Below are 19241 nucleotides of genomic sequence, written 5' to 3' on the forward strand. Positions count from 1 at the left end.
TCAAAACGGTGTACAGGTGAAAAGAGGTGGGTATCGGGGAAATCAGATGGATACAACAGCCGTTTCGCACCTGTGTGGTGCTTGCTCACGTGCTTGTCTGAGTGTAGGGGCAGTGTGTGGAAGTATCCGAGTTAAACTTGGTAGCCCTGCCCATCACCCCGCCCACTAGCCCTTTCAGCTGGAAATAAGTTCATGTCTGCATGTTCATGTCTGATAACATCAAACAAATCCTAAGAACAAACTGGGCAATGATTGCTAGGGATCTCACCTTGGCCCATGTATTCCCCCAATCCCCCAACTATAGCTCCAAGGAGGGCACCTACTTTGGGGGACACCTTAAATAGAAGCGAGTATAGATCCCCTTGTCCCCTCAACTTTGTCAGCAAGATGCCCTAAGGGCAATTACAAATGCGGCCACTGTGATTTTTGGAGCAGTGGAATGGGAGGTGAGGGCCTTCATTACTTGCCAAACAAAATTTGTTTCGTATGCCATTTTTTGCCCTTGCCAATTCTATTACTCAGGTAAAACCAGGAGACCCATGAGAGAGAGAATACAAAAGCACTTTAAATCAATTAAAACGGGCCCCCAAGCCCAGACAAGCACATGAGCGAGCACCACACAGGAGCTGTTGTGCTGGTCTGATTTTCCTGATACACACCCCTTTTCACCTGTACACCTGTTCTTATGTAACTTCTAAGCATCACGTTATGTATCTTGCTATGTCTATTTCACTGGAGCAGTAAAAGCAGAGACATTGTCCGGTCTGTCTCTCTCATTGTTATGAGCAGTCTGGTGTTGGCAGATATTTCAAAGGGATTATTTATTATTATTATTGATTTATAAAGCGCCAACATATTCCATGGCTCTGTACAAAATAAGAAACAAACATGGAGTTGATAATAATGCAGACAATGGTTATACACCAATATACAAAATACAGAATTGGTACAAAATACAGAATAGGTCATTAGAGTGACAAAAGTACCATGATGAATAAAATGTATACCAAATCCAAGACACGAAGGGGGGAAAGAGCCCAGCCTTTGCAATCTCACAATCTAAAGCAATGGAGGGGGGGGGGGGGGGGGGGTTACGGGGGCAGGCAGCGCAGTTTTTAGATTATCTTGTCACAGATTTGGTTTGTGAGAAATAGCTGGTTTTCAGTCACCTTTTTCTTGAATTCTGCAGGCCCTGTCATCCAGTGTGAGCAGCAGTAAGCTGTTTTCAGGAAGCACATCCCCCCATGAAACTTCATTCGGAGAAGAGATTGAGGTTCACAACCTCCTCATCATTGATCAGCACACATTTGAAGGTAAAAAGTTTGGGGGTAAACTGACATGGATAAAGACTTTAGGTAATCAGGGGAACTAATCTTCTGTTCTCTGTTCTGTCTTCCCATTAGTTCTGCACACTCACCAGTTCCTGCAGAATGAGTACACCCTCAGTCTGGTCTCCTGTAAACTGGGCAAGGATCCCAGCACTTACTTTATAGTGGGAACTGCCATGGTATATCCAGATGAGGCAGAACCAAAGCAGGGGAGGATTGTTGTTTTCCAGTACAGTGATGGTAAGTAAGTACAACCCTGATAGTCCTATGCTTGTGACTCTCACATTGCCACTAAAAGTTCATTTGAAGGACAAGAATCCCTCACAGCAGGTAAAGCAAGAGAAGTGTGGTCCAGTGTTAGTCGTGGAGCAGATATGCAAACATCAAGCAAACAAACCTTGATTGAGGTAATACCTTTAATGACTAACTGTACATGGTTTATTGCAAGCTTTCAAAACTTTGTTTCAGGCATTATACAGAACTGGATCAGAAACATCACTTTTGTACGGTTCTGATCCAGTTCTGCATAATGCCTGACGAAGAAACTTAACGTTTCTAAAGCTTGCAATAAACCACGTACAGTTATTAGTATTTATGGAGCGCCAACATCTTCCGCAGCGCTGTACAGAGTATATTGTCTTATCACTTAACTGTCCCTCAGAGGGGCTTACAATCTGATCCCTACCGTAGTCATATGTCCATGTATGCATTGTGTAGTGTGTGTATCGTAGCCTAGGGCCAATTTAAGGGGATGTCAGTTAACTTATTTGTATGTTTTTGGAATGTGGGAGGAAACCAGAGTGCCCTTAGGAACCCTTTGCAGACACGGGGAGACCACACAAACTCCATGCAGATCATGCCCTGGCTGGGATTCGAACTGAGGACCCAGCGCTGCAAGGCGAGAATGCTAACTACTATGCCACCGTCCTGCTCGCAGTTCAAGGTATTACCTGAATCAACGTTTCTTGGTTTGAAGTGTGCATATCACAGCTAGTAAGAAGCCAGCTGACAATTTTCCCTGTTCAGGTTAGCAAACAGAGCAGACCTCCAGTTGGTTGTGAAGAGAAAGAAGGCGGTTTCCATTCATTCATACAGTGTGTTCCAAACTGATCTCCTAATGAAACTTTTTTGCCTATACCAGGAAAGCTGCAGACCGTTGCTGAGAAGGAAGTGAAGGGAGCTGTGTATTCTATGGTGGAATTTAATGGGAAGCTGCTGGCCAGCATCAATAGCACGGTAATAATGAGTCATTAATTAGTATCTCAGCATGATGTAGAGCAGGGTTGTGCAACGCTGTTACATAGAGGGGCACTTTTGGGGAAAACACTAGCTGTTGGATGACATGTGTTGCTGGCATATTTATGACCCACAACAAACTTGTAAATAACATTTGGCCTGGTTTACATGGATTTTTTTTTATTATGCTTGAAGAAACACATGCAGCACTTTTACTTACAATAAGTGGCCAAAACATTAGAGACACCCTTTAATAACGAGTTGGTCCACCTTTAGATCTGATCACAGCCGATATTCTTCTTGGCATGGATTCAACAATATGCTGATACTGTTGCTAAGGAATGTTGGCCCATGTTGATATAATGGCAGCTCTAAGTTGGGTCTGATTGTATTGTAGCGTTTCCAAGCTTTGAAGTGATCTTTCGACTTCGTCCCACCAATACTCCATAGGATTGAGGTCAGGGGACTGAGCTGGCCATGGAAGCAGGTTAAACTGATTGATGTTCCTCAAACCAATTTGAGACCGATCAAGCACCATGGCAAGGGCCCAAAACATGTGTCTTTTCCTATTTTTATGTGATACCAAAGGCACTCTTGATGGTCTTATCACTTAACTGTCCCTCACTTGGAGTTTTTTTTTCTTCAACTGCCACTCTCTAAACACTTGAGATACTGCTGGGCGAGAAAATCCTAAAAGAGTCGTTGTTTCAGTTAACTATTGTTACCTGCAAGGAAAAACATTCATTAATCATTGCGTTGCATGAAAAGGGCTTCACAGGCAAGGATATTTCTGCTACTAAGATTGCACCTAAATAAACCATTTATCAGATCACAAGAACTTTGAGAGAGGTTCATTTGTTGTGAAGAAGGCTTCTGCCCACCCAAGAAACTCCAGCAAGTGCCAGGACCATCTCCTAAAGATAATTCAGCTGAGGGATCGAGGTGCTAACAGTGCAGAGCTTGCTAAGGAATGGCAGCAGGCAAGTTTGAGTGCACCTGCTCGCACAGTAAAGCTAAGACTTTTGGAAGGGCATCAAAGAAGCCAATTTTATCCAAGAAAAACATCAGGGACATGCTGATATATTGCAAAAAGTACAGGGATTGAACTGCTGAGGACTGGGGTAAAAGCATTTTTTTCTGATGAGGACCCTTTCCGAATGTTTGGGGCAAGTAGCAAAATGATTGTCCGGAGAAAAAAAAAAGGTGAGTAGTGCTACCATCAGTACTGTCTCATGCCAACAATAAAGCATCCTGAGAACATTTATAAGTGAGGCTGCATCTCATCCAAGGGAGTGGGCTCACTCACAATATTTCCTAAGAACACAGCCAAAAATAATGGTACCAAAACATCCTCCAGCAGCAATTTCTTCCAACCATCCAAGAACAGCTTGGTGAATAACAATGCCTTTTCCAACATTGATGGAGCACCGTGCTATAAAGTCAAAGTGATAACAAAGTGGCTTGAGGAACAAAACATTGACATTTTTGTGTCCATGACCTTAACCTTCCTGGCCGCGCAGGAGGTTTTCTCAGGCCCTGCTGTGCCGATTTTCTTAATTTTTTTTTTGCTGCACGCAGCTAGCACTTTGCTAGCTGCGTGAGCACGCCGACCGCCCCGTGCTCGATTGTCGCTATCCGCCGCGCCCCCCCCCAGACCCCGTGCGCTGCCTGGCCAATCAGTACCAGGCAGCGCTGAGGGGTGGATCAGGACTCCCAATGACGTCCGTGAAGCCCTCCAGGAAATCCCGTTCTTTGAACGGGATTTCCTGATCGGAGATCGCCGAAGGCGATCGAAGCGGGCGGGGGGATGCCGCTGAGCAGCGGCTATCATGTAGCGAGCCCTGGGCTCGCTACATGATTTAAAAAAAAAAAAAGACTGCTGCGCTGCCTCCTGGCGGAATTTATTAGACCGCCAGGAGGGTTAATCCTATGGAGAAGTTGTGGTCAATCCTCAAGAGGTGGGTGGACAAACAACCCGCCAATTTTGACAAACTCCAAGCATTGATTATGAAAGAATGGCTTGCCATCAGTGAGGATTTGGCCCGAAAGTTGATTGACAGCATGCCAGGCCGAATTGCAGAGAAAAAGGTCTGACGCTGCAAATATTGACTCTTTACATAAACTTGATGTAATTGACAATTAACCCTCCTAGCGGTTAATTGTTTTTGCCAAAAAGGCAAAAATCCTTTTTTTTTTTATTTTATTTTTTTGTTTCATGTAAAGCTACCAGAGTGGTAGCTACATGAAACACCACTAGAGGGCGCATGTGTCCCTCTAGTGCGATCGTCGCCGGCATCAATAGCAAACAGGGGAACGCGTATATAACGCGCTCCCCTGTTTGGCTTCTCCTGTCGCCATGGCGACGATCGAAATGACGTCATGAACGTCAGCCGATGTCCTGACGTCAGACGCCTCCGATCCAGCCCATAGCGCTGCCCGGAACTCATTGGTCCGGGCAGCGCAGGGCTCTGGCAGGGGGGCCCTCTTGCGCCGCTGCGTGCGGGCGATCGCCGCAGAGCGGCGGCGATCAAGCTGTACGCGCGGCTAGCAAAGTGCTAGCTGCGCGTACAGCATTTTAAATGAAGAAAATCGCCCCACCAGGGGCTGAGATATCTTCCTGCGCGGCATAGCCCGAGCTCAGCTCGGGCTTACCGCCAGGAAGGTTAAACCCTTTGAAATACTTGTAATTGTACCTCAGTATACCACTAAAACAAATGACACAAAGATCTAAAAACAATGAATTAGCAATCTTTGTGAAAACCTGTTTTTCTGATTTTTCTCAATTTTAAGCCGTGTCTGTACCTCCTGCATAGAGGTCACACTGATTTCTAGGTATAATAAGTAGGCGTTAGTTGTAGTAATGTTGGATTTAGTTCACTACTTACTTCAAGACTTATCACTATATGAGAGAGCCTAGGTCTAAAAAGTGTCAGCTTTGTGTTCTCAAGTGATTAGGTAGGAAGAAGTTGTAGAATCTACGTTACAAGAGCCTCTAACAATCAGAGCATTCTCTGTACAAAAGCTTTGTTTTTTTTAATTCAATATCTGGATAGTTGAAACAGTTTAAAAACAGCTGTGTTAGTGGACCAGATGAAAAGATATCCATGCACCCCACATACTCTTCACAATCACCCTGAAAGAGATCCCAGATTGTTACCGCTCTTGTCCTACTGTATAATGAAGAGTAGGCTTAGGGACTTTCCATACTGTAGGAGCAAGAATTAGGTTTTTCCAAACAGGTGACTTTTTGTCTGAAGTCCAGTGTACTACTACGGTACTGTAAAGTAAACCCAAAGTGTATTTAAATTAAAAAAATTAAAATAGAAAGCCAGATAGTTAAGGAGGGGGTGGCTCTGGGTCTTATTGAGCCCTCCCGTTGCTTTCACGGTCCCCTTGTTTCAGCGCTGTCTCCTCGTTCAAATCTCCCACCGCAGGAGGCTTTGGAAGTCTTTGGGGGCCCAAGTGCTCCAAAAGACAGGCGACTCCGTACTAGTCATGCGCGAAGCCTCCCGCTGTGACAGATCACGGTCTCCGATCCATCAGTTGGAGACTGCTAATGGGAGACAGCGCTGGAACGCATGGACTGTGAGAGGAACGGGAAGGCTCTACAGGACCTAGAGCCTTCCCCCTCCTTAGGTAAATATCTGTTTTTTTTATTTTAAATACGCTTCAGGCTTATGTTAATGCTTTTGTAAATAAAAATGAGAGGTTTGAGTTTACTTATGTATAGAGCTGGTTGCCGTGGTTTAGATGTCAAAAACGTAATGTCTACCCAGGTGCGACTGTACGAATGGACAGCGGAGAAGGAGCTCCGCACAGAATGCAACCACTACAACAATATCATGGCTTTATATCTGAAAACCAAGGGGGATTTCATCCTGGTGGGAGACTTGATGCGCTCGGTGCTGCTGCTGGCTTACAAGCCAATGGAGGGAAACTTTGAAGAGGTAGGCAATATATAAGATGGCTAAACATAAGCACTAACCAGGGGGAAGATCATAAAATACGCTGTGAAGTAGTAATCTGGACATTCTGCATACATATATCTGATGCTTTTATGTTTTCTGCAGATTGCACGGGATTTTAACCCTAACTGGATGAGCGCTGTGGAGATTCTCGATGATGATAACTTCTTGGGAGCAGAAAATGCATTTAATTTATTTGTATGCCAGAAAGACAGGTAATGATGTGCACTTAACCCTTGTGTTCTACAGAAGTGATAGATAACTACAAATAAAGTAACGTAAGGAGTAGGGATGATCAGAGGTGCAAATTCCTCAGTTTATGCAAATTTGTATGCATCTATATGCAGCTTCAAAATGGACCAATCAATTTAAACCTGGTTTTAAATTGATTGGTCAGTTTTCAAACTGTATATATTTGCATAAACTCAGAAGCATGTGCATCTCTTTGATCATCCCCAGTAAGGAGTTTAACCACTTCGCATCCAGACCTTGTTTTCCCCTTATTGACCAGAGCAGTTTTGACGCTTTAGCGGTGTCCCTGTTTAATCACCAATAACTTCATCTGTACTCGTGCTACTTAAATGATCTATATATCGTTTTTTTCAAGACAAACTAAGCTTTCATTGGGGGGTATTTGGTCCCAAATAAAATGTTCCTCTCTATGCATTTTAATGGGAAAAAGGGGGGAAAAAATCATCATTTCTCAATTTTGACCAATTTCTGTTTAAAAATAAAAAGTGCGATTGACATAAAAACTGTGCAACCAGTTAAAGTCGCCCCAGTATAGATATCCAGATGTGTCCCCAGTATCACCCCCCCCCCCCCCAGTATAGCCAGATGTGTCCCCAATATCAGCCCCCCCCAGCATAGCCAGATGTGTCCCCTGTGTTTGCCACCCCCAGAATCGAATGACAGATGCACCCCCAGGAATAGTGCCCCTCTTTATAGCCAGATGTGTCCCCGGGATCAGGATTACCCCATTATAGTCAGATGTACCCCCAAGATTAGTGCTGCCCCCCATTATAACCAAATGTGCCCCCAGTATTAAGTTATGGGCCCCCCAGGTGCCCAGATGTGCAAAATGTGTAAACCCCCCCTCCCCTTGGTTACTCAGATGTCCCCTCCGTGCATATGCACCCCCTTTACATATCCCCCCTCCCCCCCAATAATCCATAGATCCAGATGCACCTACCCCCCCCCCCCCCCATTAGGCAGCCCCCTCGGCGCACAAATAGTTAAAAAAATGCACAAGCAAGCAGCCACACTCACCTACCTCGGTCCTGCGACTGTCTTGAAGCCTGATCCTCCGATCACCGCTCTGCAGTCAGCCGCATATTGCCGGTAACCCGGGTCCCGGCTTGATGACGTCATCAAGCCAGGACCCGGATTTCCGGCAATATGCGGCTGACTTCAGAGCGGTGATCGGAGGATCAGGCTTCAGGATCGTCGCAGGAACGAGGTAGGTGAGTGTGGCTGCTTGCTTGTGCCTTTTTTTAACTATTTGTGTGCCGAGGGGGACAGATGAAGGATTGCTGCAGTTCACTACTGCAGCGATCATTCATGGGAGGAGGGTATACTAATTGGCCAAAAGGGAACATGGTCCCTTCCACCAATTAGTATTGCAGCTGACAGTGCCGGAGGGTGCGCTCTGAAGCGCACCCGATCGTGCACAGCAGGGCTGCAAGGAGGTCAGTATATCTACGTCACTGTGGCTTGGAGGGTGCCACAGCTGACGTAGATATACTGTAGTGGAGGACAAAGTGGTTAAGGATAGTCAAAGCTTTAGAGGCTCAGCAAGTGGAATTTCTCTTGCAACTTGTAGTACAATAGAAGCTTATACCTTCTACAGTACTTGCAACCAGCCTATATCAATACAATTAGCTTATGGAAATAGATTGCTGTGAGCTGTGGAATCATTTTTAAAGTGAAACCTTCATAGTATAACTAGACGGCCAGTGGGATACTAATACTAATTTAATGCAACTAGTTCATTTACAAACTACATAAATTCAAATAAAGTTTACATCAGCTTGAAATTATTTGCATATTATTGACATCTCTAAGTATATATCTGTGGAACCTGCAGTCACTGACCCTTTTTTGGCTGTTAGGCCCATCCTTTCTCCATTATGTAGTGAGTGGCTGATGTGGAGCAAGCACACAGATCAAGGATTTTAACCACTTCCCGACCGCCGTATATACAATTGGCGGCCGGGAAGTGGACGCCGCAAGGACCGCCGTATTGACAAAATGCGTCGGTCCTTGTATGGGCATGGGCGGAGTGATCGCGTCATCCGTGACGCGATCCTCAGCCTGGCGCCGCTCACCCGCCGCAACATCCCGCCGGCCATACGGAAGCGCCGGCGGGATGTTAACCCGACGATCGCCGCATACAAAGTGTATAATACACTTTGTAATGTTTACAAAGTGTATTATACAGGCTGCCTCCTGCCCTGGTGGTCCCAATGTCCGAGGGACCACCAGGGCAGGCTGCAGCCACCCTAGTCTGCACCAAGCACACTGATTTTTTACCCCCCCCCCCCCCTGCCCCAGATCACCCACAGCACCCATCAGACCCCCCCCTGCCCACCCCCCATCACCCATCAATCACTCCCTGTCACTATCTGTCAACGCTATTTTTTTTTTATCCCCCCCCCTGCCCCCCGCTCCCTCCTGATCACCCCCCCACCCCTCAGATTCTCCCCAAACCCCCCCCCCCCCCCCATGTACTGTATGCATCTATCCCCCCTGATCACCTGTCAATCACCCCCTGTCACTGCCACTCATCAATCAGCCCCTAACCTGCCCCTTGCGGGCAATCTGATCACCCCCCCCCCCCACACCAATAGATCGCCCGCAGATCCGACATCAGATCACCTCCCAAATCCATTGTTTACATCTATTCTCTCCTCTAAACACCCACTAATTACCCATCAATCACCCCCTATCACCACCTGTCACTTTTACCTATCAGATCAGACCCTAATCTGCCCCTTGCGGGCACCCAATCACCCGCCCACACGCTCAGATTGCCCTCTGACCCCCCCCTTATCAATTCACCAGTGCATTAATTACATCTGTTCTTCCCTGTAATAACCCACTGATCACCTGTCAATCACCTGCCAATCACCTATCACCCATCAATCACCCCCTGTCACTGCCACCCATCAATCAGCCCCTAACCTGCCCCTTGCGGGCAAACTGATCACCCACCCACACCAATAGATCGCCCGCAGATCCGACATCAGATCACCACCCAAGCGCAGTGTTTCCATCTATTCTCTCCTCTAAACACCCACTAATTACCCATCAATCACCCCCTATCACCACCTGTCACTGTTACCCATCAGATCAGACCCTAATCTGCCCCTTGCGGGCACCCAATCGCCCGCCTACACGCTCAGATTGCCCTCAGACCCCCCCCTTATCAATTCGCCAGTGCAATATTTACATCTGTTCTCCCCTGTAATAACCCACTGATTACCTGTCAATCACCTATCAATCACCCCCTGTCACTGCCACCCATCAATCACCCCCTGTCACTGCCACCCATCAATCACCCGCTGTCACTGCCACCCATCAATCAGCCCCTAACCTGCCCCTTGCGGGCAATCTGATCACCCACCCACACCAATAGATCGCCCGCAGATCCGACGTCCGATCACCTCCCAAGTGCAGTGTTTACATCTGTTCTCTACCCTAAACACCCACTAATTACCCATCAATCAGCCCCTGTCACTGCTACCTATCAGATTAGACCCCTATCTGCCCCTAGGGCACTCAATCACCCGCCCACACCCTCAGAATGCCCTCAGACCCCAGCCCTGATCACCTCGCCAGTGCATTGCTTGCATCTATTCCCCCCTCTAATCACACCTTGAGACACCCATCAATCACCTCCTGTCACCCCCTAGCACACCTACCCATCAGATCAGGCCCCAATTTGCCCCGTGTGGGCTCCTGATCACTCGGCCAAACCCTCAGATCCCCCTCAGACCCCCTTCCGATCACCTCCCCAGTGCATTGATTGCATCTATTTTCCCCTCTAACCACCCCCTGAGACACCCATCAATCACCTCCTGTCACCCCCCTAGCACTCCTATCCATCAGATTAGGCCCAATACAACCTGTCATCTAAAAGGCCACCCTGCTTATGACCGGTTCCACAAAATTCGCCCCCTCATAGACCACCTGTCATCAAAATTTGCAGATGCTTATACCCCTGAACAGTCATTTTGAGACATTTGGTTTCCAGACTACTCACGGTTTTGGGCCTGTAAAATGCCAGGGCGGTATAGGAACCCCACAAGTGACCCCATTTTAGAAAAAAAGACACCCCAAAGTATTCTGTTAGGTGTATGACTAGTTCATAGAAGATTTTATTTTTTGTCAACAGTTAGCGGAAATTGATTTTTATTGGGTTTTTTTCACAAAGTGTCATTTTTCTCTAACTTGTGACAAAAAATAAAATCTTCTATGAACTCGCCATACACCTAACGGAATACCTTGGGGTGTCTTCTTTCTAAAATGGGGTCACTTGTGGGGTTCCTATACTGCCCTTGCATTTTAGGGGCCCTAAACCGCGAGGAGTAGTCTAGAAAACAAATGCCTCAAAATGACCTGTGAATAGGACGTTGGGCCCCTTAGCGCACCTAGGCTGCAAAAAAGTGTCACACATGTGGTACCGCCGTACTCAGGAAAAGTAGTATAATGTGTTTTGGGGTGTATTTTTACACATACCCATGCTGGGTGGGAGAAATTTCTATGTAAATGGACAATTGTGTGTAAAAAAATCAAACAATTTTCATTTACAGAGATATTTCTCCCACTTAGCATGGGTATGTGTAAAAATACACCCCAAAACGCATTATACTACTTCTCCTGAGTACGGCGGTACCACATGTGTGGCACTTTTTTTACACCCTAAGTACGCTAAGGGGCCCAAAGTCCAATGAGTACCTTTAGGATTTCGCAGGTCATTTTGCGACATTTGGTTTCAAGACTACTCCTCACGGTTTAGGGCCCCTAAAATGCCAGGGCAGTATAGGAACCCCACAAATGACCCCATTCTAGAAAGAAGACACCCAAAGGTATTCCGTACGGAGTATGGTGAGTTCATAGAAGATTTTATTTTTTGTCACAAGTTAGTGGAAAATGACACTTTGTGAAAAAAAACAATTAAAATCAATTTCCGCTAACTTGTGACAAAAAATAAAATCTTCTATGAACTCACCATACTCCTAACGGAATACCTTGGGGTGTCTTCTTTCTAAAATGGGGTCATTTGTGGGGTTCCTATACTGCCCTGGCATTTTAGGGGCCCTAAACCGTGAGGAGTAGTCTTGAAACGAAATTTCTCAAAATGACCTGTGAAATCCTAAAGGTACTCATTGGACTTTGGGCCCTTTAGCGCAGTTAGGGTGCAAAAAAGTGCCACACATGTGGTATCGCCGTACTCAGGAGAAGTAGTATAATGTGTTTTGTGGTGTATTTTTACACATACCCATGCTGAGTGGGAGAAAGATCTCTGTAAATGGACAATTGTGTGTAAAAAAAATTAACAAATTGTCATTTACAGAGATATTTCTCCCACCCAGCATGGGTATGTGTAAAAATACACCCCAAAACACATTATACTACTTCTCCTGAGTACGGAAATACCACATGTGTGGCACTTTTTTGCAGCCTAACTGCGCTAAGGGGTCCAAAGTCCAATGAGCACCTTTAGGCTTTACAGGGGTGCTTACAATTTAGCAGCCCCCAAAATGTCAGGACAGTAAACACACCCCACAAATGACCCCATTTTGGAAAGTAGACCCTTAAAGGTATTCAGAGAGGGGCATGGTGAGTCCGTGGCAGATTTCATTTTTTTTTGTCGCAAGTTAGAAGAAATGGAAACTTTTTTTTTTTTTTCTCTCACAAAGTGTCATTTTCCGCTTACTTGTGACAAAAAATATCTTCTATGAACTCACTATGCCTCTCAGTGAATACTTTGGGATGTCTTCTTTCCAAAATGGGATAATTTGGGGGGTATTTATACTATCCTGGAATTCTGGCCCCTCATGAAACATGACAGGGGGTCAGAAAAGTCATAGATGCTTGAAAATGAGAAAATTCACTTTTTGCACCATAGTTTGTAAACGCTATAACTTTTACCCAAACCAATAAATATACACTGAATGGGGTTTTTTTTATCAAAAACATGTTTGTCCACATTTTTCGCGCTGCATGTATACAGAAATTTTACTTTATTTGAAAAATGTCAGCACAGAAAGTTAAAAAAAATCATTTTTTTGCCAAAATTCATGTCTTTTTTGATGACTATAATAAAAAGTAAAAATCGCAGGAGCAATCAAATAGCACCAAAAGAAAGCTTTATTAGTGACAAGAAAAGGAGCCAAAATTCATTTAGGTGGTAGGTTGTATGAGCGAGCAATAAACCGTGAAAGCTGCAGTGGTCTGAATGGAAAAAAAGTGGCCGGTCCTTAAGGGGTAGAAAGCCCTAGGTCCTCAAGTGGTTAAAGGATACCAGAGCCAAAAATCTTCAGAGATACAGGGGGAGCCGGCATGGATAGTGAGCTGTCCTGATGGCTACCGCTCTTAACACTCCACCCCCATCCTCACATTCTTTTGTGTCCGCCTCCTTTCTCATCTAAAGCCCCCTGGCGGCCTCTTCCAGGCTCCACTGCGCAGGCGCTAGCCCGGCTTGCGGGCATCGCTCAGCGCGCAGCCGGGAGCACTCTGCGCATGACATAATTGTATCACTATACATGCAGCTCCCCCCGTTTCTCCAAATTTTTGCAGCTCTGGTATCCTTTAAAGGGACTCCGAGCAGTGCAGTAACTATGGAAAGATGCATATCATTTTGAAGCTCTCTTCCTCCTCTTTCTAATGATATATAAACCGCCGCCCTTCGCCTTTTAGTTTTTCGCTATTTTTGCGATCGAAATCGCGACTGTGGCAATTTCGATCACGAAAATAGCGAAAACTAAAAGGCGTAGAGTGGTAGTTTATCTATCATTGAAAAGAGGAGAAAGATAGCTTCAAAATGATATGCATCTTTCCATAGTTTCTGCACTTTTTGGAGTCCTGCATTGTATTACACAGGACGACACTTTCCCCAGTGTGGGCAGCTCCATTCAGCACAATGCAATTTAATACAAGGAACCCAGGGGGATATAATTACAAACATCATGCTGGTAGGTGTGAGGATATAATTAATTAGTTGTGGGTATGCTTAAAGGCATACCCACAGGCACTGCTCGGAGTCCCTTTAACCCTTTCTGGACCAGCACCCTCTGCCCCCTTAAGGACCAGAGGGTGCTGGTCCTGCAAACCGCCGCTTCCCGACTAATCGCCGCAAGTTACCGTCGCTCCCGCCGGACACGCCGCTCTGTCCCTGCCGCAGGCTGCTCTCTCTACCGTCGCTATGACGGCAGAGTGCTGTGCACTGGTCAGGAGCCGCTTTCATTGGCTCCTGACCCTGTCATTCCATGTAAGCCAATGGTAACGGCTTACGTGAATGACAGGGCCAGGAGCCAATGAAAACGGCTCCTGCCCGGCTCACAGTGCTCTGCCCTCATAGAGGCGGCAGGGCATCACATTGCGGCGGGGGCAGAGCGACGGGGACGGGTGGGGGCGCGCGGTCAATGGGATGTAGAGCTTACGTCCGGTCAGAACCGCAGCGCCCCCTACCCGACGTAGATTCGTACTCGCTCGGTCCGCAGGTAGTTAAAGAACGTATCTTATGTCGCTGACTGCAGAGATTTTTGTTTAGTCAAAAACTTGTAATAATCTTTATACTTGTCCTGAAATGGTAAATAATAATATCTTGTGCACTGTAATTGAGTGCAGGATCTAAAGCTGGTGTCTTCCCATTCATAGTGCTGCCACTACAGATGAAGAGCGCCAACACCTACAGGAAGTTGGCCTGTTCCACCTGGGAGAGTTTGTCAACGTTTTCTGTCATGGTTCTCTAGTGATGCAGAATCTTGGGGAGACGTCGCCACCCACACAAGGCTCTGTACTCTTTGGAACAGTTAACGGAATGATTGGTGAGTTGAAAGTGTACCTGAGACGAATGAGGGCTAAAGAGATACTTGCCTAGGAAGAGGGACGCCTCTGGATCTTGCAGAGACTTCCTGTGTCCTCCAGGCCCCCACTGTTGTCTAGTGTGGACCCCGGAATATACCCTACAAGAGCTTGTCAGATATGTTATTGTGGCTGTGCGCTCTATGTGTATGAGTGTGGCCATACTGTGCCTGTGCAGGAAGCCGGAGCAGCTAATACACAAGGGGCTCCTTGCACATAGTATAGTGCAGTGATGGCTAACCTTGGCACTCCAGCTGTGACAAAACTACAAATCTCATCATGCCTCTGCCTTCCCGAGTTATGCTTAGAGCTGTCTCATGGGACTTGTAGTTCCACCACAGCTGGAGTGCCAAGGTTAGCCATCACTGGTATAGTGCATCCACGACCTTCCAGAGGGACTCGGCAAGTGGCTATGGGGGCGAGGACGACACGGGGATCCTCTGCAGGAGGATCCAGGGCCCTCCCTCTTCCTAGGCAAGTGCAGTATCTCTCTTTAAAGAGAATCTGAACTCTTGTACAGGACAGAATAGAAACACAAATAAATGCACCCTGTATGTATTTAGAAAGTTTAGCCTATTCTCATTCATCTCTGACTAATCACAAGTTTTAATTTGATCTCTCAGCTCTCACCTGGTTGCATCGGGAGAACAGCTAATTTGTAAGCACAGGATGGTAACCCTATATCTGCTTTCATGAAAACAGGAAGAAGATACACCAGATTTATATGAACTGTAACAAAGAAATGTTTTTCTTTAAAGTTTTAAGCTGTTGCTGATCTTTTATTTTTTTAGAGCAGAGAGAAAGTTGAGTTCAGGTCCGCTTTAAAGCTAATCTGAACTCACAACATTCTTTCTACTCTATTATCTTTAAACTAAAAAAAAATCTTTGTTACAGCTGATACAAATCCTAAAAAAAAATCTGCACTGTTTCTACTTCCTGATTCATGGAAGCAGATATATTGTTAATATCCTGTGCTTTCAAATGACCTTATCTGCCATTTCTGCCGTGGCAGTCATGTGACACAAGGGAGAGATCAAATTACAACTGGTGATTAGTCACATAGGGGGAAATAAACTGGCTAAACTCTCTCTAAATAAATACAGGGTGCATTTCTCCATGTTCTCCTTCTGTCCTGTGCAAGAGTTCAAGTCCACTTTAAAGTGTAATTTCTTTTTCAGAAATAGGACAGAACTATTTTCAGAGGTGTCAGTCTGAAATCCAGTAGCCTATCAGTACTTCAAGTTGTTTACATTACATTTTGCAGTTGATATCTACAAACTGCAGTTGTTACCTACAACCTGTTCTTTGCTTTCTAACTCTTGAGAGCTGCAGGTTTCTTCTTTTGAATGGAGCAGCCTAAAGAAATGACCCTTTTGCTTTAGTAGAGGCCTTATCTTAGTGTGGTTACATTATCATATTAAAAAACGGCTGAGCCAGAGTTGTCCTCAACTCCCCTGAAACTCTTCCCGTAAATCGATTTATACTGTAGCCCTGTAAAGCCGAACTCCTCTTGAGAACACTGGGAACAGGTTATGGCAAACATGTTAGGGCAAAATTGTGATCTGTATTATTTGTGTTTGCATAGTGAATATATTTAGAATGCTGCATTTGCTTTTGAAATTGATATATCCGCCAGGCAACTTTGTATGCGTTTTTAAGTAATATTGTTCTTCTGTGTTTTAGGTTTGGTAACATCGGTTTCTGAGAGCTCCTATAACTTGCTACTTGATGTCCAGAACAGACTTAACAAAGTTATCAAGAGTGTAGGCAAAATAGAACACTCCTTATATCCTTTACTGTGACTGGAAACAATGGCTATATATTCTTTAGCTCAGGGCAAGGTACTCAGTTTTGCTTGTAAGTATTCCATTCTTGCTAGGTACGTTACGTTAAAGCAGGATTGTCAGCCATTAAATCAAGTTCTATTTACCCACTGCTCTGTGTTTATTATGCAGTCTACAACCTGACCCTGCATTGCAAGCATTCCAATATAATCATAAATGTTTCTGCTGTAATTAATCTTATCTCAGTCAGCCTGGTACATTGGCGAGGAAAGGGAAGCTTGTTATCTCCCCTCCCACATTCCTGCTCCTCACTGATTGGCTGAGGGCAGTTCAGTGTGACACGAGGCTGAGACGGTAAATGCACCTCACCCTTCATCAGAAGCTGCTGAAATACGAATCTATGCTTTGCTCACGTGTTTACAAAACATGAGAGTTATAACAGTGCAGTTTCTAGGAGAAATAAGAGTAAGGGAGGAAATTACATCAGGATTGGCTTCAGTCAGAGGCAGTGAAGATGAAAAAATGCCTAGAACCAGTTTCTCTTTATTTACTATACAGACTTCACTGAAATTAAAACGTGGACACTGAAAATACAATTTTATGCAAGTAGAACAAGTATATATCTACTTATATATATATTTTTTTCTGGGGATAGTATGGCTGTCCCTGTTGCTTTAAAGGCTACCAGAGCCAAAGCACATATGAGAAACTGGGAAGCAGGCATGTATCCCCTCTGCTGCTTCTAAATGCCCTCCGGCACCCTCTTCCGGAGCCAGGCACCATTGTGGCTGCGTGCATCATACAGCGCGCGACCACAGAACGCTCCCAGATGCAGGCAAAGTAGTGCCAGACTCCGTCAACCCAGAAGAGGGTGCCGGAGGGCATTTAGAAGCAACAGAGAGGCAGAAAGGAGAAGCGGGTGGGCATCAGAACAGCTCACCATACCTGCCTGCTTCTCCAGTTCTTGCATGTGCTTCGACTCTGGTATCCTTTGAGGTCTGTGCATTATGTAGGTAGTTACCTGCATGCATGTGACCCTGGCTTTGGTGAGCATGAGTTCCAATCCTCCTTAGATCTAGGATGTGTTCTTTTTTTTTTATTATTTTTTAAGCTTCTTACTAAGGGTTAAGATTTCAGGGTTCTGCCATGACCATTTCTCTGCGAATTCCAGGAAAGTCCTATTTAGGATTTGGATTATAAATACAGTGGTTTATCTCATTAATTTATTTTCACTTTAGATTTGCTGCAATTGCTGTCATTCCAGGTGTGAGCTGTTGGTGGCTTCACTTTTTTATTTCTCATGTGTGCAATCTTCCTTAACTGACTCTCACCTGGAGATCATTCCACACAGAAAGGAAGACTGAAGCTGCGACTGGTTTTATAGATGGTGATCTGATTGAAAGCTTTTTGGACATCAGTCGATCAAAGATGCAGGAAGTGGTAGCAAACTTACAGGTAAGCTGAAGGCAGCTGCAGCTGTCCCCATCAGTGGATCTATACATGTAATGTAAACAAAGTGCTTATATATTCACTGTATAACTCCTCCTACTCTGTGCACCTAGACAAGTATTTCCCCATAACACTATGGCCATCTTCTAAACATATTCCTTCTCTTTTCACAGATTGATGATGGCAGCGGCATGAAGCGAGAGACGACTGTGGACGACCTGATAAAGATAGTGGAAGAGTTAACTAGGATCCACTGATTATAACCCAGACGATCATGCTTACCCCTTAGGCTTACCCAATATCCTCTGTGGGGCAGCTTACATGGGCCTGATGGACAGTGAAATCAACTTGTGTCAATCCAATCAGTGCCTAGGGAGGAAGTACCTTCTGCTGCCCACAGGGCACGTATATCATTGCATCTAGAAGAGGCCAGTGGATTGCAGGCCCCAATGCCAGCAAACAGAAATATATGTGTGCTTGTACAGGTTACTACTCTCCCTCCCCACTCTCCATCCTTAAAGTTGTTCTATGTATTTTTTCATATAGCATATTGTGAAAGGGGGTTTTCTCCCTCAGAACTGACTACATAGCAAGTGTGAGCTGGGACACTCGAGCCTGTGCAGGGATTAGGAATGAAACTACATCTGCATCAGCAGTCGTGGGCTGCTTCACATGCTAGTTGATGATCTAATGCAGCTTTGTCTCCCTCTTCACAAGCAGCAAGGGGGCGGGGTGCTCATTTTTTGACGTTTTAGAAAATAAATTAGACTGGAATTGAAAATTCTGAGAAACTTTTTTTTTTTCTTTGTAAGCACTTGAACGTGTTGGATTTTTTTTTTGTTGGATTTGGGTTTTTTTTTGTCTTGGCACCTGCTTTGTATGTATGTTTGCTCAATAATTTGCTTTGGACTTGTTTCATCTTATGTTATCTGTAATATATACATGCCTATACAGTAAGGTGTCGCAAGAGCCTTAATGGTATGTAAAATGTGTTAAGCTGCAGTTACATGGAGAATTAATAGAATTTGCTTCTTGTTATGGGTTACTGCATTATGAACACCTTATAATATATAAAATTCCCCACCCGGTTCTCATTTTTTTAAAGCAAGTGTAAAGGCATGTCAATGTACTGCCACAGCAACCAATCTCATTTCTCTGTTCTTGGTTAGAAAATGGGTATTTTACAGGTTCTCGCGGGGAGTAAACTGTACTATTTTTTGCAAACTTTATTCAAGGATGCCACCCTTCTAAAGACCTCCCTATTCACAGTCTTCTAATATAAATCCATTTCATTTCAGATAATAAAAGGTTCAGCCCTAGTTTACTATCCCAGATTCCCAGAAGGTGAATAGGAAATTATGCCATTAGTCACATAACTTGTTTGATGC

General features: G+C 45.0%; 1 protein-coding gene across 1 annotated transcript in view; it reads left to right on the top strand.

The window, feature by feature from the left end:
• The window catches only part of DDB1 (damage specific DNA binding protein 1), a 67109-nt gene extending 48475 nt beyond the window's left edge, over positions 1-18634 (top strand). Inside the window, exons 18-26 of the mRNA XM_068260951.1 lie at positions 1190-1313; positions 1404-1568; positions 2470-2564; positions 6341-6511; positions 6635-6744; positions 14414-14583; positions 16304-16406; positions 17736-17859; positions 18027-18634. Of these exons, the coding sequence (XP_068117052.1) occupies positions 1190-1313; positions 1404-1568; positions 2470-2564; positions 6341-6511; positions 6635-6744; positions 14414-14583; positions 16304-16406; positions 17736-17859; positions 18027-18110 (1146 nt within the window). The 3' untranslated portion in view covers positions 18111-18634. The remainder of the gene's footprint in view (positions 1-1189; positions 1314-1403; positions 1569-2469; positions 2565-6340; positions 6512-6634; positions 6745-14413; positions 14584-16303; positions 16407-17735; positions 17860-18026) is intronic.
• The last annotated feature ends 607 nt before the right edge of the window (positions 18635-19241 follow it).

Source organism: Hyperolius riggenbachi, chromosome 11 (genome assembly GCF_040937935.1).
Source record: "Hyperolius riggenbachi isolate aHypRig1 chromosome 11, aHypRig1.pri, whole genome shotgun sequence".
NCBI lineage: Eukaryota > Metazoa > Chordata > Amphibia > Anura > Hyperoliidae > Hyperolius > Hyperolius riggenbachi.